Raw genomic sequence first — 25,634 nt, forward strand, 5'->3', positions numbered from 1 at the left:
CTGAAATACCGACCCTGCAACGCGCAGGTCACAGTCTGGCAGACAATGAAAATATGGTAAATGGTTTTCTTTTTTTACCACCTTTAAAATAAATCCCAAGTGACAGACTCATGACTTCCTACCCCCAACCTGAACCATCCCAAAACAATCCACAAAAGCATACAGTCCTCTGCGCAAGCAGTAATTACTTCAGAGGGAAATGGTTTTGCAAAAACACTGTTCAGTGCTTATATAGCAGTTTAGATAAAACTTTAAGAGCTCAGAAGGGTACCCCCAAAATACAGTTTTTTATAAAAAAAAATCTCAAAAATTAGGGCCAAGATTTTCAGAAGCCACTGGTGACTGTGGGTGCCCAGCGTGAGACACGCGGAAGGGCCTGATTTTCAAAGGGCAAGAGATCAGCACTATTTGTGAGGTGCCGAAAATTGAGCAGCCAGACTCCCTAGCTACTCTGAAAAATTTTGGACAAAATATCTAGCAAATAGGTGACTTCTGCAGACCTGTTAAGATTTCTGCCACAGCTCCTCACATCTGCTAGCCCCTGCTAGGTCTCCTCTCCACTTCCCATTCTCCCTGACAAAGTTTCTTCTCTGCTCTGTTTTTCTTTAGGAATTCCTCTCTTCTCCCTTACATGGCTCCTCTGTCCCCCCTTCTCACTGCTGGGGACAAAGATTCCTCCTCTGAGAAAGATGGAGGAAGTGTCCGGCTCCAGGTGTGGATGGGCAGAGGGTTCAGCTGAGGCAGGCAGAACTTGGGAAATGTGGAAGTGGCCATGCCAATGCCCATGACACCATGGTTAGCTGGGTGTCCTCTTTTGTATGCTGAAAGAATGAACTTTTACCTACTACTGCTAAGGACAGCCAGGGCTTCCTTCTGCAACAAGTTGCCCATCTTACTTCAGCCTCTTAACTACATTCACACAGCACATTTGAAACTGTAGACTTTATCGTTGTCCTAGGTTATTTTAAATAACCCCTCTGCCCCCATTGTCATTTTGTGGCAATGCTGCTACTCTGTTTTACCGGGATAGTAACACTTATTTTTCCCCCTCTTCCCACATAATGGGCACACACCCACTGCCAACTGCGACCCAGCAGCAGCAGCCAAGATCCATTTCTGGGTGTATCTCATTCAGCCACCTTGGCTTTCCAGCACCACGCAATGTCTGTGTGTAGAGGAGAGATCACTCGTCCCTTCTGGTGTACGGCACCTCTGTCCACACTCTTAGCCCCAAAGGACACCAGCTGCAAAAGTGTTTAATGGCAGTGTCTGAATATATTTTTCTGACGACACAGGAGGAAAATCAACTCTGAAACATGGCTCCAGGTCCTATGGTTCTAGGATCTTGAGACTCTCCTACAGAAAAAACGAAGACTGCTCTCTCACTGGAAGAGACTTCTCATGCTCTTCTCTGTAAATCAACGCCTTCCAACTTGGGGGGCTGCAGAGAGACTGAGTGGACACCCGGGTCCACAAAGCCAGCGTAACTGGCAAGTCTCATGCTGCTAGTCTGTGTGCTCTATATTCAAGGGGAGCCACAATTAGCTGATGCAGTTAAGAGGAGAAGATACTGGACTTCTGCATGGGGAAAGAAAAGTCTGAGAATTCCTCCTGTTAACTCATTGTAGCTCCTCTTAACCATGGAGACAGAAAATACTTAGTCACAGCAGCGTGGGACTCGGCAGGCACTCAGATTTGGCTGGGGAAAACGACGGGCTGAGGAATGAATGTTGGCTTTAACCTTTGAAACTATTGCGATTTGTATGTAACCATCCCACCAAAAATTCAGGTGGCTGATTCACGGTGTCTCTCCCCCTGTACTGAGGAGACATGGGGGCGTAGGGGAGGATGGGTCGGAATGTCTGCTAGCAATGTGGAGGAAGCACGTGCAGTGGCTTGTGCTGGTACTAAGCATGCTGGTCTGGGACCCAGACTGTCTGTCTGTGAGTTTGTCTTGCAAAACCAGCAGAACTTGCATCCATTACTTTAAATCCCCTCCCAATAGCCTATTTTGTTCCCCCCAAAACAAATCCATTAAAATAAAAATAGACCCTTTCTACCCAAAAATAGCTTTTATGCAACATAAAGATGCAGCCTAATATTACTTTGATCTACATTGCATGTAGGAAGTGGTTTTATACTGCCCCTTCAAATGTACCCATAATGCTGTCAACCTATACCATAAAATATACTGGAGATCAAAGACTGGGCCAGAGCAATCATAACTTCTTATTTTACTTTACAGGGCTTGATGATCCAGCCTTAATGTGCTGTTAACTCTACATTTTGGCTTTTAGGCAGAGATCTCTCCCACTTGTTCTGCTTAATGAGGGGAAAGAAAAGTTAATGACTAAAGGAATGCGATGAAATGAAATGAAATGAAACATCTAGAGTCTGTTTTTTTTTTTTAATTAAATATGAGTTGGGACTAAATGGTACGAACTCAACCCCTGAACTTTGGGGACTTTTGCATCCAGATCCATATTCCAGTTATGCCTCCATCTCTTCTTTCTTTATACAGTTGGGATGGTTCACAACACACCTACTAATCTCTAGTCTCAATGAATAAGCTCCTTGGTGCTGTAACGCAGGAGAGTGCTGAATTATGCATTTGAGCACTCTACAAATGAGATGCTGTTTATTGGTGTCTTTAGAGCACCACTATTTCCGTGCCCTCTCTTAAAAGGGTCACTTTGTATCACAACTCACAATCATCCCTGTAGCTGATGTTTAATGCTATGGAATATGCTGCAGAGACTAAATTTAATCAGAAGAAAAAATACACACTAATACATCACAGCACTGTAGGACTCCCCCAGATTTCAGGGTGATGGGGACTGATTTTTCTCTAGAGGTATCACCTGCATGGACACTGTATTTTACTTAAAATGCAAGGGAGCAGGAGAGAATTCAGTTTGGCAGACGTGCCTTTATTTTGTTGTTTTTCCCATTGGTAACTGGTCAAAGTGAATGATCCTGACTCCAGCTCCTTGAACTATGATGGCTCCAGCCCTTGGAATAGGCCACCCCACCGGCAATGAGATTGGAGGGGAAAATGCCACCAAACAAGTTTGAAAGATTGTATGAAGCTTGCTGTAGCCTCAGTTTTAAAATGTCTCACTCTGTACATCAAGTTACTGGATTAAACAGCATGCTGGGTATGGAGAGGACAGGAAAGAATCGGTCTGAAATGAGTAAGGTAGCCCATAATGAAGGACATTGAGATAATATCCTGATCGTGGGAATCCACATTGATTCACACCATCCTCAGTCTATTCTCACACTAGCCCTTCATAGGGCAACTTGCCATGCTGACATCATCATATGTGGTGTATATACGTGTACACGCAAAGCACCTTTGACCAATTTTAAAGATAATGGATTAGTAGGTGATTATATCTGACCTTCCAAACATCTAAGATGCCATTAAAAGCCTGTGCCAGAATGTTGTCATGTTATTTCCTCCATAAATGGGGAATTTCCCTTCACCTGTCTTGAGCTCTGGCATTGACTCTATTTAATCTTAAACCAGTGATTTGTTTAAGGTCCAATACCTCATCCATCACTATGAGAAGAAGTTGTATGCCATTAGAAAGCCATGAATTCTTCAATTTCTCTAGTAGGATAGGGTACTTATCTAACCATGGCAGGTTGAGATTTCAAACCTTAAAACTGTGTGTAGAAAAGCTATTGGATAACTCTCAGAAAGGTTTCTAAGTTCACTGGCCGCGGGGAAAAGGAAAAGTGTCTTTTCTCAATAGAAAATGTGATATCTATGGTCAGCAGATATGTTGTGGTCAACTAGTCTAGAGTGTAGGAAGTGAAATTCTTATTAAAACTTAGAGTTTGGTGTCAGACCTGTCAGAATATACACAGTCACTGTTAAAACATCTTTCTATGAAGGGATCACAGGTGTAGAAGAGATTCATAATAAGGCTATACCATGTGATGTACATAAAACACAGAGCCGTAGCTCCTGAGTAACTTTGTTAATATTACAAGTAACCTGAAAGCCCTTCCAATGCATAGATGGGAGTGCTCTTTTTCTCACCCCTTTGCCTCCCCCCTCAATACTCCCCCCCAAATAACAGGAGAAATGAAGCACTAAAGGTGACAGCATAAATAACGCACATACTAAATCATCTGCCTCACCTGAACTTAAAGCCCGCTGGACCTCTTCCATGGTTACTCCTATGGAGAAAGTGGTGCTCTCAGGGGAGGTGGCCTCTGCGACAGACTTGGTTGCCAAAGTTACTTGAGATGTTTGTCTGATCGCTGGGCCTGATGAGAGGGACTCTGTGGGCGTCTTTTTAGTAGGGGCATCCTCTGTAGCAGGTGCTGCCGTGGATGCATTTGGCAGCTGGATTGTGTTTTGATTTGTAATGGTGGTCTGTGTGGAAGAACCTGCCGATGACGATGAAGACGAGGTATTAGTTAGGTGAGAGAAGGTCGTTGCTGGGGTGGCTGTATCTGGAGCTGTTGTGGAAGGGGTGGCTGTATCTGTTGTATTTGTCAGGATGGCAACTGAAGTCCTGGAGATGTGTTCTGTGGCTGTTGATTCTGACCCAGTGGTTGATGACCGTGATGGGCTGGTGGCTGAAACATCTGCTCTTTCTGTATATGAGGCAAGATGTTTCGTGGCAGCTGACAACTCTTTTGTGGTGCCTAAGGAGATTATGGTGTTGCCCTGTTCTGCTGGTCTTGAGGTGACTTTGTCTCTTGAAGTGGTCGCTGTTGCTGCTGATGCTGATTGTAGCTTGTCTGCTGTTGTGCTAGCAGCAGGGGCGACGGGGACAGTGGTTTGAGTTGATTCTGACGTAATGGTATTTCTCTCAGAAGGACTAAGAGAGGATGTAAACTCTGAATGTGCAGAGTGAAGACTCAATCCTGAGGAGAAGACACACACATGTTAACAATGGAAAATCGTTGTGACAAGCTGCAGTCGTGATAAGAGCACATAGCGAAGGGCTTGGAATGAATGGCCAGTCAGTTACAGTTTTACTACACTCATCCTTGAAAGGGATGTTTGCCTGAAGTAAGGAGGATTTCAGTTACCACTGAAATAGATGGTACAAATGAAAAATCATGTTGTAAAAGAAAGAAACTGTTTGTTTGTTTGTTTGCCTCCCACTACATTTATATCCAATTGGGGGCACTTCTTGTTTCCCTGCTTTAATTTTGAAATTTGAACCAGCTCTGAGTTTCAGATAATAGTTCAAGGGATCCAAGAGAGTTGTTATTGACAGCCATTAAACAGGGTGTTGTCCTACTGTGAAAGGACCCTTATGAGACAGTCTTTAACATACAGAAAACTACCCTGGATATCACTCATGTGAACAAAGTTCTCTTCCCAAAGCTACTGCTCAGTGCCATGTTACTGGCCTGCTACCAACCGTGTTTGAGTTATATTACAGCCTGTTTTCTCTTCTGACCAGCAGCTAAAGGATTATTAGTACACACCATGCCAAACACCATTTTCCATCGTTAGGGAAAGTACTAGCAAATCTAGGGAGTCTTACCATGTCTTCTATAACTGTATTGAAAACAGCCTGGCCCCAGGTACGCTAGCAGCCAGCAGTTGAGGCCAGTGGGGACCTCTTGTTGATAGTCACTAACAATGCGTCATTTTCCTGGTGTAGACAGGCCCCAAGAGGAGAGCCCTTGATCCTAAGCTAGATCCTGAGCCATTGCAAGGTGCTGGCTGGCATTGTAGCCAAGACTGACAAAGCAGCAGCTGTGTTTGATGGCATGAGAGAGCGAAGTATTTTGATGATTTTGCCTCTGTTTTTATTCTGAGACCATCTTCCACCAGGATGTCTATGCATCCTGCTTTCCACAGTTGTTAACCATCCTTAGGCAAGCAGCTCTTTTACATGAACCATAGTTGTATAATTAGGATTTGATTTTTATTGGTAAAGGTCAGTAAGCCATTTCACAGTACACAGACAACCTGATGAAACCACATTTCCGCTACTCAGAATTTACAGATAGGCAAAGCGAGAAGCCTGTATCACCACTGCTGTTAGTGCACCAGCTTGAGCATTACAGTTTGATTTACTTTGGAGATTTTGACATAGGAAGTTGCCAGTTGAACGGTTATCAAGCTTTAACGTTTTGAATCTCAGCATCTACTGTCATTAAATAATTGTCTGATCCCGCCCCCCCCCCCCCCCGGTAATTTCCCACACCTGTGAACATTTAAATCTATAATAAAAAAATACTTAAAGATAAACATTAACAAAATAAATATTCTGCCAAGCCTAGTATATGCTAGTAAACTTAGACCAATGTTAACTAAGTTACATGAACAAGAAATAACTCATTCCAAGTGTAGGATAAAAATATTGTGATGATAATAAGAATGCTATCGCCATGTTGAATCTATTCTCTCTGGAACACAGTCACTTAAACTCAGTCCGGCAAAATCAGAGGGCAGCAAATTATCAGTTGAAATATTTCCTTCTGTTTAAGGTCTGAAAATAGAGACATCGTCCCCTGCTGCTTGCATTGTCTGCCCACTGCAGGTGAAGATGGAGAGTTAGTTAAACTGAATGTTATCACTTAATTTGATTTTCTCCACTGGAACGCAGAAGGTACGTCTACCCAGCAAAAAGAGCCCCATGGCAGCGAGCTTCACAGCTCGGGTCAACTGATTATAAAGCAAAACAGAAAAGTCCTGTATTGCATTTTGCCAACAGTGCAATATTTAGCCTCCTGCTCGGTATACCAGGAGCACTACACTACATGCAAACTCACCCATTCACTCATCTGCACACTGAAGAAATATTAACATTCATTTCTAAAATCTGCATGTACTCAATTCCAGCACTCCCATATTACTTTGATCTACAATGGCCTTTCACTGAAGCTCTGTAGCCTTTGACCTGTTCTTCACTGGCTTAAGCACAGGATGGATGCATTGTCACTGCAATAGATAAGCAAACCACACAAAGTACTGCACCCAAATACTTGACACATCTTGTCAACCTGAATTCCAGCATTAGCCATGGGTTTAACGCATCTACCTTACAATGCTGGCTTGTTTCTGATTGCATCAAGCCAGAATTACACACAAATCCAGATGGTGTTTATGTATGCTGGATTGGCAGACTTTTTGTTTGTATCTGTGAGAGCACACCTATTAAAAAGGATAGTGCTGTCTCCATTTTGGGACTGCATGGTCAAAAGCACCAGGTGTCAGGAAAGTTATGACCTCTGTAGGACTTCCCTCCATACTAGCTGCAAAGTCTCTGGGGGACGTAACCGGTATAGGAGCTACACTGAAAAATATTTAAGAGGGCTACACTGGCTGTTACACCATGGTAAGCTTGAAGCTATCAATAACGCTGCAGGAAGTCTCTTTGTACTTAAGAATGAAGAGTATAAAAATATTGCTCGGGCATGTAGGAATGATATCAGGAGGGCCAAATCGCACCTGGAGCTGCAGCTAGCCAGAGATGTTAAGAGTAACAAGAAGGGTTTCTTCAGGTATGTTGGCAACAAGAAGAAAGCCAAGGAAAGTGTAGGCCCCTTACTGAATGAGGGAGGCAACCTAGTGACAGAGGATGTGGAAAAAGCTAATGTACTCAATGCTTTTTTTGCCTCTGTTTTCACTAACAAGGTCAGCTCCCAGACTGCTGCGCTGGGCATCACAAAATGCGGAAGAGATGGCCAGCCCTCTGTGGAGATAGAGGCGGTTAGGGACTATTTAGAAAAGCTGGATGTGCACAAGTCCATGGGGCCGGACGAGTTGCATCCGAGAGTGCTGAAGGAATTGGCGGCTGTGATTGCAGAGCCATTGGCCCATTATCTTTGAAAACTCGTGGCGAACCGGGGAAGTCCCGGATGACTGGAAAAAGGCTAATGTAGTGCCAATCTTTAAAAAAGGGAAGAAGGAGGATCCTGGGAACTACAGGCCAGTCAGCCTCACCTCAGTCCCTGGAAAAATCATGGAGCAGGTCCTCAAAGAATCAATCCTGAAGCACTTACATGAGAGGAAAGTGATCAGGAACAGCCAGCATGGATTCACCAAGGGAAGGTCATGCCTGACTAATCTAATCGCCTTTTATGATGAGATTATTGGTTCTGTGGATGAAGGGAAAGCAGTGGATGTATTGTTTCTTGACTTTAGCAAAGCTTTTGACACAGTCTCCCACAGTATTCTTGTCAGCAAGTTAAGGAAGTATGGGCTGGATGAATGCCCTATAAGGTGGGTAGAAAGCTGGCTAGATTGTCGGGCTCAACGGGTAGTGATCAATGGCTCCATGTCTACTTGGCAGCCGGTATCAAGTGGAGTGCCCCAAGGGTCGGTCCTGGGGCCGGTTTTGTTCAATATCTTCATAAATGATCTGGAGGATGGTATGGATTGCACTCTCAGCAAATTTGCGGATGATACTAAACTGGGAGGAGTGGTAGATACGCTGGAGGGGAGGGATAGGATACAGAAGGACCTAGACAAATTGGAGGATTGGGCCAAAAGAAATCTGATGAGGTTCAATAAGGATAAGTGCAGGGTCCTGCACTTAGGACGGAAGAACCCAATGCACAGCTACAGACTAGGGACCGAATGGCTAGGCAGCAGTTCTGCGGAAAAGGACCTAGGGGTGACAGTGGACGAGAAGCTGGATATGAGTCAGCAGTGTGCCCTTGTTGCCAAGAAGGCCAATGGCATTTGGGGATGTATAAGTAGGGGCATAGCCAGCAGATCGAGGGACGTGATCGTTCCCCTCTATTCGACATTGGTGAGGCCTCATCTGGAGTACTGTGTCCAGTTTTGGGCCCCACACTACAAGAAGGATGTGGATAAATTGGAGAGAGTCCAGCGAAGGGCAACAAAAATGATTAGGGGTCTGGAACACATGACTTATGAGGAGAGGCTGAGGGAGCTGGGATTGTTTAGCCTGCAGAAGAGAAGAATGAGGGGGGATTTGATAGCTGCTTTCAACTACCTGAAAGGGGGTTCCAAAGAGGATGGCTCTAGACTGTTCTCAATGGTAGCAGATGACAGAATGAGGAGTAATGGTCTCAAGTTGCAGTGGGGGAGGTTTAGATTGGATATTAGGAAAAACTTTTTCACTAAGAGGGTGGTGAAACACTGGAATGCGTTACCTAGGGAGGTGGTAGAATCTCCTTCCTTAGAGGTTTTTAAGGTCAGGCTTGACAAAGCCCTGGCTGGGATGATTTAACTGGGAATTGGTCCTGCTTCGAGCAGGGGGTTGGACTAGATGACCTTCTGGGGTCCCTTCCAACCCTGATATTCTATGAATGCACAGACTTGGGGAAATAAATTGGCTCATTCCTGGTGTGCCTCAGAAATGATTAAAACACAAAGTTACAGTTTCTAGAACATCTAATTTACCAACACCCCCTCCTTCAGTCTCTCTGGCCAGCAGCTTCCTTCAGCAAATAGCATTTCAGCACCTGTGTAGCAAACTCAACCTATTCAGCAAGATGGGCACCTGGAAATAACACAGAGTGTATCCTCCTGCCCCAACCCCTTTCCAATTCTTTGTTTCTTTCTTTGCAGAAACATGAGTCAGACTTTTCTTTCTTCTCCTCAGCAGCAGATTTCAATTTTTCTTCTAATCTACTAGGCCAAATTCAATGTTGACCAATTTCTATTGTCTTCCTTTGTGTTAGTTTGGCTACAGAAAGAACATGCAGACATTACATTACATGGGAATAATTTTTATTCTTGTGACATTCATTTATTTATATCCACAGAGCAGCGCTTCAAATGCTGTGGAGTCACATTCATTCAAGCACCGCCAAGCAATACAATTAACTAACTACAAGTTAGACTCTGTGTGGGTGGCAATTGCTAGGTTAAGTTTCAGCATCCTTTATAACATCCTTCTTTTAGCTGCTCATTACAAATTCTTTGTGAGCTGAAATTTTTCCATGCTTGGTCTCATGTGAAAGTGAAATTCCTAAGTAGAGTTGGTTGGAGAAAACTTTCAAGGTTTTGAAAGTTGACCAGAAATGATGGGGGGAGAATTGGGGAAATGGGTCTACGAAGAACGCATGGGTGGTTACTTCTGAGTCATTTTTCCAGCCAAATATGAAAAAGAGACTTGCTCGCTCTTGGATAACTCAAGGGATGGAAGTTAGAAACTTCAGACTTGTCTTGATTTGATTATCTCATTTAGACTTGAAGTCAACTGGGTGGGAAGACTTGCAGCTGAAAAGTTCCAATGTGTGCAAAAATTGAGTGAGTTTAAGTATTCCTCTCTGTTTAGAGGTGCATTTTCAGAACCTACTACATAAGGGCATCCCCGTTGAAGAGCTGTTTAGAAGTCTCGGGGTGGGGGATGATTGTGTGTCAGGGAGGTGCAATACATCCTGGAATTTCTAGGCACACTGGGGCAGTATTCATGCTGCTTCATTATTAAGCATAGGACACTGCAGAGTGTCTCTGTATCTGTGTGTGGCTATGGCCCGGTCTCCTGTCCCTTTTTTCTGCAGTTGCTTTTGGGGGAAAGCGTTCCTGATCTGCAATTGTGTATGACTACTGCACTGGGAGGGCTCCAGGGGTAAAAGCTCTTTGTATCCTCCCACCAGTGCCCCTGCTGAATGCAGTCTGACCCTACATCTCTCTCATAGCTTGGGAAAGGAGCTGTTTAGAGCAGTGGTGGATGAATCTGGAACCTTTGAGGCTCAGGTATTCGCTGAAGCTTTGTGGCAATCCCCAAACCAAACTCCTCTCTGGGCTCCAGGCACGGGGTCTTAGAGCTCAGTGCTCCTCTAAGCCAGGAGTCACGGTGCACTTGTCTGTTATGATGCTGTCTCTCTTGAACCAGAACTTGATACGGGGCTGGAACGCAGCCAGTTCAGGCTCCCACCCAAACCATTCACTCAGGCTTTAAAAACTGCAGCCAAGGCAGCCAAATCTTCACACTTGCAAAATGGTCCCATTGGTAACGCCCTGTTGCCATTGCTGACGCAGGAGTCCAGCAAAGCAAAGGGGGCAGGGCGCTGTTCCCCATAGGATGGCAGCCTGCATAGATGTTTAAATGCTGGGCATAAGATGAAACAGATCAATATTCTCCTTTCACCATCTAGATGACTAAAATTTGTGTGAGAGACATTTTTTACTAGTCTACGTAGGTTTGCGCCTACTAAACCAAAGAGAGGTTCTGGTTAGCAACACGCAGAGCGAGGAGGAATTGCAGGGGTGTCCGTGCTACGTCGCTTGTTGCAAGCAGCACCCCGGCACGTAGTATTGCAATTAGTGTTTGTAAAGCCCAAGGGCTCTTGAGATATACAGAAAGCTTGACTGTTGGGTAGGAAACGTTGAGCAGGCAAGGAGCATCTCTGCTCTCAGGTATCCAGCCGCAAGACTGTTATTCGGTGGTGAGGTTTAAGCAGAAAGTCCCACAGACTCTCTCATTTGAGGCTTCTGGGGGAAGATCGTGTGGCTCAGGGGACAGAGCACTGTGCCCCCGGGGCATTGAGGGGAGGTAACCTGGGTTTTAATCTCTGGGCAAGTCACCTCACTTCATCTCTCTGTGCCTCAAGTTCTCCATCAGTGAAATGGGCATATCTGCCTCTTTTGTGAACTGCCCTCATGTCTGGAAGAAAAGTGCTGTATAATTCTCTCCCCCTAGCCCCCACTCACTCCTTAGCCAGACCTGCTAGACTGGACTGCACGTACTCTAGTGCTACCAGTCCGATCTATCGTGCTGTCTCCAATAAAATAGCGTTACGTTTGGGCTGGCAGGGCGCAATAACTCAAACTTGTGAGGGCCTCTGAATTATAAACTGTGCTGTACTCCAGCAGAACTCATTAACAATCCCCGCGGGTTAAACTTACTGGGCGTGGTGTTCTGTCCCCCTCCGCCCTGTAAGAGATCAGTTATGCCTAACACATGCACGAGAGCTGAGTGGTTTAGTCAGGATTAAAAAGCAGAAGACAGACAATTAGAGCACTAATATTTTTATATGAAAAAGGTGGTACAGTGTAAACAAGCTTGGGTCCATTATATGGCATCTGCTATTATTTTACGCAAACAGAAGGCTACAGATTTAGAACAGGGTTCAACTTGTTTTTATGGCTGATTCAGTTAAATGTAGAAGGGATTTTAAAAGGCACCAATTTTGAATCCCTCCTCCTTATTGAAATGTGTGCTACGTAGTTTCTGCTTAGTGGTCTTCTACTAGCTAACACTTCCACTGGAAATTGCAAAACACGTGTATACCAGGGCCAAGGTTTTAAAAGAGCCCAAAGAAGGCTCCTGGGGGTTGACTGTCAAAAGCACCTAAGGGATTTAGGAACATGAGTGCTATTGAAAGTCACTAATCTGGGAGCCTAAATTCCTCTGCTGCTTCTGAAAATCTCCCTCCTAAGTAAACAGACTGATTTGCTGAACACCCAGTAACTTTAACTGAGGCCAGACTGCAGGCTCAGGACTTCTGAAAATCAGGCCACCTGACTTTAGACTTCTGTTGTTAAAAGTGTTGCTCTTCATGTATTTTTCCCCCTCGCATTACCTTCTTGCATCACCATCTCTTTAAAATCACTCAGTAACCACAAATGAAAATGACAAAGCATTTTCTTTCATTTCTAAAACTGAACTTGTAAAGGGCATTTCATTTTCTCATGCTTGCCTGCCACAGACACACACAACAGCTAATTCTGCCATCCGTGACTGGACAGAGACCAGAATCAGGAGCATCAACTGGGGGGGGGGGGGGGGGGATGGTTTGAAATGAGTCCTGTCACTGGCACAGGAGAGCAGGGTTGAGTCAGGAAGACTCGATTTAATCATGGATTTCTCCATAAAAGTGCATTCTTGTTGGTTGTTATAACCTTAATACATATTCTTCACAACTCCGAGATAGATGTAGGTTTCATTTTTAGAAGGTACACACTATACATTTTTAAGTGATTTATTTTGAAAACTTTTCAGATTAGTTTTACAGCTATGTCAGAAAATAAACGATTGTTGGTTATTTCATTTACCAAATGTAATTGAAGCAGATATTTATGAAGTCATTGGGAGGTGAACTATCTCCAATTCAACAGGTTAATTGTTAATATTTGGAGGGTTTTCTTGCCAGGCTGTATTAGGAGGAGATCACCACCAGACAGACATTTAAATTGTTTTATTTAACTAAAACAACGTTATGTATTCTGGATTTTTTTCCTCAATAGCAAATGTATAATATTTTAACAAAACAAGCATAAGAATTTTTTAATTTAGTTAAACGTTCAAGCTTTTTAAAATCAGGTTCATTTTTGTTAAAATTGTTTTTAACTAAAATAGTTAAATGAAATATTTAAAGAAAAACAGCCCAAAATTAAATTGACCATGTCAGCCAGGTCAACAGGAGAAACTTAAACTATTGGCTTTCTACAGCTAACTCAGTCGTCTTCACCTTCATTTTCCTGTTTGTTCATAATCTGGAAAAGAAAAACAAGCTTTCCTGCTTGTTCAGGTCCCAAACGATTTCTCAATTTGGAATGAATTAGTCCAAAGGAAGAAAATATTCTTTCTACACCAGCAGAAGAAACTACTGCTGTTAAAAGTGAGATTATCACTTCAACAGTCTCTGAATCCAAGTCCTTAAGTGACTTCCACCAGTTCACTGATGTGACTTTCTTTAAAACATCATCAGCAAACATATATTTCTTGAGTGGTTCTTATTCCCAAACTGGGTCACTTTTACGACCTGCTGCCATTATAGGTTTTCCCTTCCAGTGAGAGAATGGTATGGTAGATCTCAAATCAATGAAGGTTACACTCAGAAAGACCTTAAGACTTTGGGAATATGCTGCTCAAACAGTTTCACTTTTGTTTCTGCTACCCGTCCCTCCCTTCTCACATTTATCTCCAGACTTCTTCTCCTTATCCAGATCTATTCCAACCCCAACAATCTTCTATTCACTGAACTTTTTGAAACTTTGCACTTTTAGAGAGAGGTAAGGGATTGACTCGGTTTACACAAATTTGCAGAGGGACAACAGGGTTGAGGTCTGTTATTTCTCACCTCTATATTATTTATTTATTTAAAAACATTTTTGCTGTTAACAAGCATGTTATCTCTGGAAACGCAAATCCACAATTTGAGAACTGCAAAACTAAGCATCTTCTAGACTGAGCACTGAGTCCCATTGGGTAGATAGAAAGATTAACCTAAATAATCTATACAAAAGCCTCTGATACGCCATAAAATTGGGTCCCTAATCCATGAACTATAGGAACTCATTTACAAAACTTTTCTTAAACATTACATGAATATATTGTCTCATATTATAGAAATTAGAATTTATAATCCCTATTCCATGATGAGATATCTTTGAGCTATAATGTATCTTAATTAAAACTATCTTTAGAGAGGTTTTTTCCCCTCAAAAAGCATTCTATAAAAAAAATCAGATTTTTTTGATTAAAAAAAAAAATCATTGATTTTTATCCACCCTGCAGGAGAGTCTTATGGCCTGGCTGCTGGACAGAGGTCTACAGACTTTCCCACACTGTGGTCAGGTGGTAAACTCCCCAGTTGCACCATGCTGATGGGGTCCATTTGTGGCCTGTTGAGGTGCTAATGCTAAGGCCACCCATACAGGGATACTCAGGGAAACCCAAGGTCTGTAGTAACAAAGATGCTATTCTGATAGTTGGTCTGTTGCCAAAGGAAATCTCAGCCTGGGGACTGCCTGTGAGTGGGTGGGACAATCTCCTTCCACTATTTTCCTTCTTCCCTTTCATCGTGGTGATGGAGGGGGACACAGAAAGGTGCACCAGGGCTGAGGCGGTAGGGAGCAAAGCAGACCCGTGACACAGAACTCTCTAGAGCAGTGGTCTCTCTTTGGGTTCTCTGTTTCCCGGTCTGTGAAACCCCTTGGTGAGGGATGGGAAAGACAGGCTAAGTAAAGAGAGGGGGGTGGGATAGCTCAGTGGTTTGAGCATTGGCCTGCTAAACCCAGGGTTGTGAGTTCAATCCTTGAGGGGGCCATTTGGGGATTGGTCCTGCTTTGAGCAGTGGGTAGGACTAGATGACCTCCTGAGGTCCCTTCCAACCCCGATATTCTATGATAACAACACAGTGTTTGGTTGCCAAGATTGTTTGCTGTCTTAGAGCTCTCAGGGTGTACTGTGCCTTTAACCCTTGAATCAAGACCAGCCAGCCCTCAAACGGTTCCATAGTGTAGGTTCTATCTGTCCAGAGATTCTTGTGGACCCTGTCCTCTCCTGACAGTGCTCCTCCCCTCCAGCTTATAAACCATGCCACATCCTTGTGGCAACTGCAGCGACTGCACGGGAAAGAAGCATGGTTGTACATCCTGTCTCTGATGCCAGAAGGGCTATTCCTTTTTATTATTAAATGTGGCTAGTTAATACATTTCATTAAATAATGAAGGTGCTTCTTGTTAAGCTTGTATTAAGGGAGAATGATGTCCTTGGCTTGTAGCTGCAGATGTCTATGTATATATCTCACAAACTGAGTCTTCAGCCAGGAGCAAGTGCAGACCAGCAGATGGACCTGCAAACAGGAAGTGCCATGGATAAGTGGTTTATGATGGAGATCCACTCACTCTTCTTCAACATGAGGAAACAGCTGAATAAAACTCCCCTCTTGGCAAATCTGAAAGATACTAGTAGCCAAGTGTCATTTTTCTTTACACTGGTGGTGGGGAAGATTCCTCTAGAGTGCAAGATCTGGAAAAAGACGCAGGTCACCCCGGGGTTCCTGCCCAGTAGTGTACCTGAACATTCCAGTTTTTGGAACTTGAGTTCCCTTAGTGTCACACAGGGAACAACTGAAATCAATGCTGGCTCCAGCTGACCACTATAATTTTTAGCAAAAGGGATTGTTCCCCCCACTCACCTGATTTCCCACTCTTGCTGAAAAATGAAGGGTAAGAATTCATTACTCGAGCCAGGCAGCCCACAAGGCCGACCAATAGAACATGAAATATTACCTTCATTGCTTAATTTGTTTGCTGGACACCAAATGCTTGTGCCGTACAAGTGGCAACTGCCAAAACTTCCTCCTGCAATATTAGTGAATCTGCTAACGCATGGGCCAGTACTGTCTTAGCTGGAGCCACTGCTGGCTTTCTCTTGTCTAAGTGCATTGTTGCTGTGAAGCTCTTTGGGATCCGCTGGAATGCTGTGCCACATCCATTGTGGACAAACACTATGAAATACTTTAGTCCAAGAGGCCAGAAACCAGCTGTAAGAACTTACTCCCTTAAGATGGAAATGTTGCACAAACATTGGTTCAACTGATAACTATCCTCTATAAAGACTGTTTTCTTTTCACAGAAACCACTGTACCTTCAGCTTCCTCCTTTATGAGAGCATTTGAGGTTACTAAAATAGATCAGTCCAACACACTCCTTTAGGGTACAAGCCACTCGAGTGTAAGGCAGAAGGGGGGTGGCATACAATTTTCAGCAGCAGGCAGTATTTCCGTGTCTAACACAGGGATGCTAATAGCACAGTTTACAGCAGGCATTGTTAGGTAGTGACCTCCTGTGCTAAAAATTGTCAGCAGGCCAGCTGGCTGAGTTTTTGAGCCGCTTGTAAAGAAGAGAATGCACAGCAATTTAATGACAGGAAGACAAAGGAAAGGATGGTACGTGAAATCCCGAGATGCTTTCATGAAGTCTTGAGCAACTAAGTAGAGGGAACGGGAGATTCTGTCCAAAAAGCTGTCCTGAGACTGCAGAGGAGATGTGTGTGTTTTTACAAGGTGTAGACATCATGTGTCTTTGAGAGGGAAGGCATTTTCTCCATCTTTCTGCGAGTTCAGGTTGCAATTCACCATGTATATTTTGCATTCACTGAAGGTGTTCCTGGATTAGAGGGCTGCTGTATCACAGCAAGTGTTGTTTAAGGGTGTGCATGTAATTGGGCTGTCATGTGGAGTGTTTGACCCAAAGCGCTCATGCCCCCCAATTTCTCTGTCGTTAGCCCTGGATTGGTTGCAACCTCCCTGCTCACCCATGGGAGCCCAGCTAGTAAGACTTTTCACAAGGCAGGCTGGCACCTTCCCCACGTTTCTAATGAAAGAGGCATCTTCATTATAAGGACTGTTGCAAATGCCCTGTGTAGTGACGCTGGCTGTCTAAAACCTCACTCTCTCTCAGAAAGGTGGGTGTCTGACACTGTGTTAAGTGGAAAAGGGGCTCTCTCCAACCAGTGTGCTGCTGGAGAATCGAAGGCCGAGGCACAGCTCCCTGCTGCACCGTGGCTGGCACAGAACCAGAGCGGCAGAAGCTGCTCACCAGTAAAGTAAGGTAAATGCGGGCACAAATTGACTTCTGTGCAGGTGTAAGAGGAGAGCAGCCAACAATTCGTTATTTTCAAAGCAAAAGGAAAGCCAGTGGGGGAAGTGTGATCCTCCTCTCCCCCCCGACAAAATTACATCACTTTGTGTTACACACTCAGAATTGGGTAGCCATCAGTAGTTCCAGGAAACACATGGGAGGTAAGCCAGGGCAGAATTTGGCCACAATATTTTGCTCATAATGCCAGAAATGTTGATTAGATTTAACCGGACCCTGTCTTGACATTCTTGAAGTCTCTGTTTTGTTATACACTTAGTATCATTTAAAAATAACTGTTGTAAATCACACTTCCTTTTTGCTAATGGCTGTGCCTTTTCTAACCACTTAAAGAATTAGAAACCAGTTAGAGATTTCTTTTCCTTGATTGCCCTGGTAACGTGCTATAGCACTTATCGTCACTGTTTCATTGAGCAGGGCAATAACTCTCAGGAGCACGGCCGTATGCTAGACAGATACCCAACCTCACCCTGAATAATATGCCAACACAGGATGCTTCCAGCCTTCCCAGGAGTTCAGACATAGCAAATCAGCCAGTTTATGTATTTCTAGAAGATGTCACTCTGGATTATATACATAGACTGGCCCATCTGTTTGCACCCGTTTCTAACCAGTGGATTTGTTGCATTAAATACTGAACTGACTTCCTTCTACCACCATAAGAATGGTCTGTTAATATCCCTGTTACCGCCTGATACATAAGTTACCACAGATGTAGGTGTCTTGGTACCGGTTTGCCTCAGTTCTGTGCATTTGTGCTGCTGCTCAATGTTTTATATGGAAAGGTGGATGACTGAGACTGGAGGTAGGAGCTAGAGACTGATGAATGGTCAGATCACTTTATCACAAGTCTGATGTTTCTCTTACAGCACCAGCTCAGAGTCAAGGGGCTACATCAGACTCCCCACTTTGTTTTGTTTGTTTCCCTAGCCCTCGTAGTTGCAGAAGAGGGTAGCGTGAAAATGTAAATAGGGTGCACCTTAAAAGCTCAAACTAGAAGGGAAATTAAAAAAATCCATTAAAAATGGATTTTTTGTTTGCCCATCTTAGGCTTTTTTTGCAGCCTGAGTCCTGAATGCTTGGGGTTAGCAACAGTGTAACTGCTTGGCTGGACTTTGGAGAGATATGGTTGCACAGGGCCTACCAGAAAGGGGCCCAATCTCATGTGTGCCTTCTAGGCCCTACTTTTACAAATCTTGAGGGACAGCCTAGGGGGCCAGCCAATGCCCCTATCCCTATAGTCACCTCAGATCCACTGAATCTTCTACAATACATTGGAAGTGCATTTAGTGGGAAAAACATGACTATTGTCACGCGTCTCAAACAGGGACTGTGCATTTCTTAGGCTTCTTAACGATCCGAGTCTTAGGCCTATTCAAGCAGAATTCTGGCCCCCTGGGAGGATGCAAATGGCTTCTGAATGGAGTTAGTCATAGAGTTTAAGGCCAGAAGGGACCACTAGATCATAGCTGACCTCCTGTACAGCACAGGCCACCAACACCCCCCAGTAGTCTGGAAAAAAAGACCTCTGAGTGTCAGTGGCCAGAGCATCCACATTGTGACATCTACACACCCATAACTTGTTGATGGTTACACTGGTGCAGGGGTGTACGGTCAGATAACTTGTCCATTCACTAACTGCTTCTGCTTGTGGATAAGGCCAGGTGCGTAGCTCCCTGCATTCTACAAGCAGATGTCTACCTCAGGCTTAAAATGGGGAACAATGATAGCCACTTTTTGTTGTTGTTTTTTTTAAAAGCTGAATTAAAATTTTTCATGTCTTAATACTTCTTTTGGTAATGGTTGGCAGCAGAGTCTTGAACAGTAGCCAGAAAGGAATAATAAAATCAAGTCGTCAAATATCTCTGAAGATATCTTTCTATAGAAACTATATTTTAAGGCTTGAAAACAGGTAGGTTGGGCCAAAGGGAGTTGGGTCCCTGAGGACTTCTGGCGTGAGCTGGGCATCTAATTCCCTTGGGTCAATTTGAAAAACCCAGCCACACTCTTACCTTGGCTCTAGAATGGGAATTGTAGCTGACCACACAATGCAATTGGATAGGAAAGCGGCAGAGGCGGAAAAGGCTTCTTATATGGAGTGCACATCAGCCTAAGCACCTCTGCTTCTTCCCAACAAGAACAGATAGCTTGATGCAGGCTGTAAATGTGAACGATGAGGTTCTTTTTCTAGGCTATCTGCTCCGCTGGAATTACAGAGACACCAGTCAACAACCGATGCTTGCATTTCTGCTGACACATTATTATGCTCCTGGAACATATTGACATGGGTCATCTAGCTGCACCTACAGATTTTAAATCTCCTTTCCAATGTGTATATTACTTTCCTTAGTGTGAGAGACTGCAGCTTTATGTAACCCTGGCCCTAGGCATGTTGAATTATTTCCCACATACTTTAAGGGAATTTCCCTTAGCCCTGGTCTATACTATAGAGAATTAGGTTGATATAAGGCAGCTTACATTGACTTAACTCTGTAAGGCCTGGTCTACACGGGGGGGGGGGATCGATCTAAGATACGCAACTTCAGCTACGAGAATAGCGTAGCTGAAGTTGACGTATCTTAGATCGAATTAGAATCACTTTCTTCGCGTCCTCGCGGCACGGGATCAACGGCCGCCACTCCCCCGTCGACTCCGCTTCCGCCTCTTGCCCTGGTGGAGTTCCGGTGTCGACAGCAGAGCGATCGGGGATCTATTTATCGCGTCTACATTAGACGTGATAAATCGATCCCCGATAGATCAATCACTACCCACTGATCTGGCGGGTAGTGTAGACGTGGCATAAGTGTCTACACTAAAATCAAGCTCCCACTGATGTAATTTGCCCACGACACCAACTGAACTCCATCTCTGTGAGAGGCGCAGCACTTAGGTTGATGTAGTTAAGTCGACTCAGTGTCAGTGTAGATACTGTGTTGCTTACATCAACTGTTGCTGCCTTTCAGAAACTGTCCCACAATGCCCCACACTGACAGTTAAATCAGTGCAAGCATTCTTGGTGAGGACGCACACTGCCAATGCAAGGAGTGTAGTGTGGATGTGCAAAAGCGCTGTAATTACGGTGGTGGCTATATGTCTATGTAACTTAGGTCGACTTAATTTTGCAGGGTGACTTGCCTTTAGAGTTTTATTTGATCTCTCTCTTTTGCAACGCTTCTGGAGATTCTATACCTCCCCGAAACAAAGCTTTCTGAGCTTGGGTTAAAATGCTGGCTGAAAACTACAGAGTTAATTAGTTGTGTGAGAATGACTCTAAACAGAGTCGTACAAATTGCAAGTAAGGGGAGTCCTGCCACAGTAAACAAGCTCCAGGTGATAAGACAGTGACCCACTTTTAATTTGTTTTGCTACCACAGCTGTACTAGTAAGTCACCCAGTGACTAAGTGAAACAGTTTTATTGAATGTAGCCCCTTTTTCTGTATATGAATTGTCTGTGACTAGATCAGCATTTCCAGCTCTGAAGTGCTGTGTATCACCTTGAAGGCTTGTCTCTTTCACCAACAGAAGTTGGTCCAAGAAAAGATATTACATCTCCCACCTTGTCTCTAATTCTCACCTAAGTGTCAGATTCTTCAGCCTCTTAAACGGATCCGTAAGAGGCAACAAGTGGGAATGCCTTTGATTGTGGTGTGATTACCTCTCCCCTTCTTGGGTAGTCTGCTGCGATTGCCTTGTCGATTTACAGTGCTAGGCTTACAGGGCTCCAGCCAAGGAGTGCAGGAACCAGTAACTCAGTGGTGTCAATATTAGGAGCTGAAGTTGGGCTCTTTGAGCCCAACCGGGCAGGTGCCGTGGGGACATGCCTACCACCAGGCTAGCCACACCTAGTGAAAAAGTGTAGCATGCTCTTTTCACTTTCTGGCCCTGTGAACGTGTTTCCCAGCAGGAGATTTAATCTGAGCGGAACTGAGATGGGCCCTCTGCAGTGCTTGTTCATGAGCCTTCCCGTATGCAACTCTTGTCTGTCTGTCCTCTCCCATGTGTGTACCATGGTCCTCTACTGAAAGAAACATCAGACTGGATTGCGTAGCCTTTGGGTGGCAACACAGGATGTTGCTTTACAAGCGTGAACACTCCCCCAGGAATACTGGGAGTGTTTGATAAACAATTGAATTGAGTTATTGTACTTATTAAAAGGATATCGATAACTCTGGAATGACTAATCCAGGTCAGGCTCTCTTTGCACATGAATAACCAGGAAGGTATTTAGAGTTGCTTGGAGAACAGCCTCTTAAAGCGTACAGATTTGTGACAGAACTATAAATCAGCTCAACTCCTGGTTCATTAGTGCAGAAGATTTTTAGATGGCACATATCCAAGCAGCAGCCACACATCCTTTACTAGCTGGTGTTAATCTAGGTGTGCTAAAAAAAATCACTATTTGTAGTGTCCTTGCAGCTTTGTTTTTATAATGACACCATGGAAGGGCTGTCAGAGAGAAGCTGGGTAACGTCTTAAATATGGCTCAGAAGTAATAAACTTTCACCCTTCCCAAATGAGCACCAAGTCTCGTTAGCCAGACTCCTATTGGGGTGTGGTATCTTTTTGTATCATTTGGTGTGCACGGATTTAAACAAGCGAAGTGGCGTTTTCACAGCCCTGCATAAAATAGGGCCAGTGAAGTCACTGAGATCAATGCTCTGAATACTGCATGGTTAAGGACAGGAAGTAGTGATGGCATGGAGGGGATTTTCCTGGATAGGACTACAGTGGCTCTCTCCAGGACGGGTGCTAGTGCTCCACGGGACAAAGGGAAAGAACCCTACCGAACAGGAACAATGAAATGAAAACAGGAAGAGTGCAATGAAACAAACTACACACATTCTAGGCGAAGTTGGTCATGCTGCCTACACTGAATGTTGCCCAATGCTTCTCACGATAAGGCACCGTTTTCAGTTGCTTATAACTCTGCCAAACATCCAGGCAATGGAATTCAGGCATTTCCTTACTTTTGAGTGCTTGATTTTGCAAGCAGGGCTTAATAATGTAGTCTAATATAGACTATTGGATGCGGGTTGGTGAAGGAGGGGGAAGCTGAATCAGGGAGCAAGTAAGCACAAACTCAGCAGCTAAAAGGTGCAGTCTAGCAAAGATCTGGGCAAAACAGTTGAGGCAGAAATACCTAATAAACAGTCTGTTACTTTGATTTATTGGCTAGCTGAGTAGGTTTCGTGTGTCACTGCTTTATGCTCCTGCATGGTCACTAGGTGATCTATGTAATTTTTAGGGAGCCTTGAGCTCTCTGTATTTAAAGAAAGAGACATAAAACAAATGGGAGGGAGGAAGGAGCGTCTTTTGTGCTGTCTCATTCTCCCCTCTGTATCTGTGGATTAGGAGTGTAAGCAGGGAGGGGAAGGGGCTGCCTTATTTGCAAAGCACCTGGCGCACTGTAACTCCCAAGGAGAGGTGTGTGTGGATGCTGTCTCTGTCACCTAACCTTCTGCACCTGTCCCTGTAACATCCTGGGGACATCCCTGCCCCATTGCAACCGAAGTTTGCAGCTGCACAGAAGAGACTGCCCCCAGAGAATCCACACTGGATTTCGTTACTGATCCAGGTTATGCTGGCGCAGGTTCTGGGATGCTTACGCAGTGTTGTATGGTTTCCAGTGCAGTATAGGCCTGCCAAATGTCATGCCTCTTGAGTGACGCGTGTGGCAGTCCATGGCAGGTGAACTCTCCTATATGAGACGCTCCCCCATGAAACATCCTTTGGCCTAGGTCAGGGATCGGCAACCTTTGGCATGCGGCTCGGAAGGGTAAGCCCCCTGGAGGGCCGGGCCAGTTTGTTTACCTGCCGTGTCTGGGGGTTCGACCGATTGCAGCTCCCACTGGCCGCGGTTCGCCGCTTCAGGCCAATGGGGGCTGCGGGAAGCAGTGGCCAGTACATCCCTCGGCCCGCGCCACTTCCTGCAGCCCCCATTGGCCTTGAGCGGGAAACCGCGCCCAGTGGGAGCCACGATCGGCCGAACCCGCGGACGCGGCAGGTAAACAAACCAGCCTGGCCCGCCAGGGAGCTTGCCCTGGCGAGCTGCATGCCAAAGGTTGCCGATCCCTGGCCTAAGTGAAGGTGCACTGGTCTGGGAGCCATGAGATCATGGGTTCAGGTGTTGCCACTTCTACCAAGTGAGGTTAGTTCTGTGCAGTCCACAGCCCTTATTACTGACCAAGGCTTCACATCCCTGTTCCAGGTGTCATGAAATGATCATTCCCGCACCCACTAACTGACAAGGTCACTTGTGGTGGAGCTGGGACAGAGTCGAGTTCTATCCTATCTATGGGCTTGGCTATCCTGTCTGTAATGGCTGCTCTAACCATTTCACCACTCTCTCTGAATCAGGAAGAGAATTCAGGGATATAGATATCCAATGTTTTGCTGCTCTCTCTCATGTAGTTGTCAGATAGCCCTCTGGCAAAGTGTGTGATGTACCCCTCTAGGGGCTGGTCCACAGAGGAGAATAGCCTATGTTTGCTACCACCTGCTCTTTCAAGCACAAGAAGTCTGAATTGTGGATCTTAAGGTCCTGGGTTCAAACTCTACAAATTACCATGTTGGAAAAATATATGATGTAATTAAAGACTTGCTTAACACATATGCATCATGGTACAGAATCAAACTTGCACAGATAACCTTACTTCTGGCACTTACTGTCTTGAGCACATGAGTTTGGCCCTAATGTTAATTTTATATATATATACATATATATTTACATATATAAAAAGAACTCTTCTTAAGTCATTGTGAGGATCCAGAATAACTATAATCCTTGAAATTTTATATCATAGAACACTTTTTGGACATTAATATCTGTTGTGTCTTTACTTTCTTAATGGGAGCTGTCCCTTTAAAAACAAAATGGGGCTCTTTGATTGTAGGGTGTGTTTGCAGGAGACTGACAGCAGTGTGTGGGAGGATAAGGGGAAGATCCTATGTAGAACCGGTGCCCCTGACCCCAATCTAACACTGCCCTACCTCCTGTTCATTGCTACGCTGGGTCAGAATACTACAGATGATGGAGATGCTTTCCCTGGCATGCCAGGGGATGGGGGACTCGTGCATCAGATCTGCTGCCAAGGGGGTCCTGTGTGATTGCAGAGAGGGTGTGGGGCTGGAGCTTCCCCTCTTACTTTTTTGGAGATTTTTGACAGAACCTGACCTGGGCCAGGAAGGCAACATTAACAAAGGAGTCAAGTTCCAGTACATTCTGTGATGTAAGAAAAATTACTTTATGCAGCATTAGATCAGCACATGACCATGGCCAGTTTTCCAAACCCTACTACAAGAAGCTTCTCATGACAGAGAATCTCTGAGATCCAATAATGGCGGCAGGCTGGCTGAAGCTCTGGGGTTCTCCTAATTATCCAGCTGGAGGGAAGGAAGGCTCAGTGAAATTTCATGTGCAAAACAGACTAACTGGACAGGCCAGAGCAAAATCAGCTGGCCTGAGTGTATAAACTCTAAGACTATCTTTGATTTAAATAAAACTCTTCCAATCGCAGCAGAACCACTGCATTAACATGCTGTCAGTGTTCAGCACAGAAGAGAATCTCAGTGGTAACAATGGCTGCTTCCCATCTTCCAGAGTGGTAGGCAGGCAACACCCCCCAGATCCTTTCTTGCCTGCAAGCTCCTCTCACAAGTATTCATCCTAAACAAGCACCAGAGAGTGTCTCTGGGTCCTACAGAAACAGCTTGAGGCAGGTTTAAAGAGTCCATTGCAAAACCCACTCTACCATTAAACTGTCCCCTTAGTCCAGCAATGGCCACTGCATTTGACTGCACCCATTCAGCTCTAGTTTAGGGAACTATTTTGGGCCTTAACCCTGCAGTGAGATGCATGGAGACAGATGCTTAGGCTTGCCCAGCATCAGTGGGACTTCATGTGGACACAGATCCGCTTGTCCCCAACTCATTGTAGTGCCTTGGTTTGTGGTCATGCTAGGGGAAAACACCTCTAATATAGTCCTAAATTTGCTACCCTAGTACCACCTTGGGTAGCAAGCAATGAAACAGCAACCCCTCCTTTTCTCTTGAATTTCCATCAGTAATCCAGATGACAAGTTCAGTTCTCCAAGGGAAAGCCCCTCTACCATCTAGAACACACTTACCCAATTAAAAGCTGCTTTCTGAACACCTCAGAGCTACAGCTGGGAAGGAAACTGTCTCTTCCCTTCCTGAACTGGAATGAAAAATTAAAATCTCAATTTCTTTTTAACCAACAAAAGAATGTTTTTTTGGTTTGGGTCAATTGAAACATTTTATTCTGATAATTTTGAAATATGTAGTTTCAATTTCAACCAAGTTTTTTTTAAACTTAAA

The 25,634-nt window shown here is 44.5% G+C and overlaps 1 protein-coding gene across 1 annotated transcript in view; it reads right to left on the reverse strand.

Moving 5' to 3' along the window:
- Positions 1-25,634, reverse strand: part of PARM1 (prostate androgen-regulated mucin-like protein 1) — a 53,959-nt gene that overhangs the window by 9,201 nt on the left and 19,124 nt on the right. Inside the window, exon 2 of the mRNA XM_073340360.1 lies at positions 4,153-4,887. Coding sequence (XP_073196461.1) covers positions 4,153-4,887 — 735 coding nt within the window. The remainder of the gene's footprint in view (positions 1-4,152; positions 4,888-25,634) is intronic.

This window comes from Lepidochelys kempii, chromosome 4 (assembly GCF_965140265.1).
Source record: "Lepidochelys kempii isolate rLepKem1 chromosome 4, rLepKem1.hap2, whole genome shotgun sequence".
NCBI lineage: Eukaryota > Metazoa > Chordata > Testudines > Cheloniidae > Lepidochelys > Lepidochelys kempii.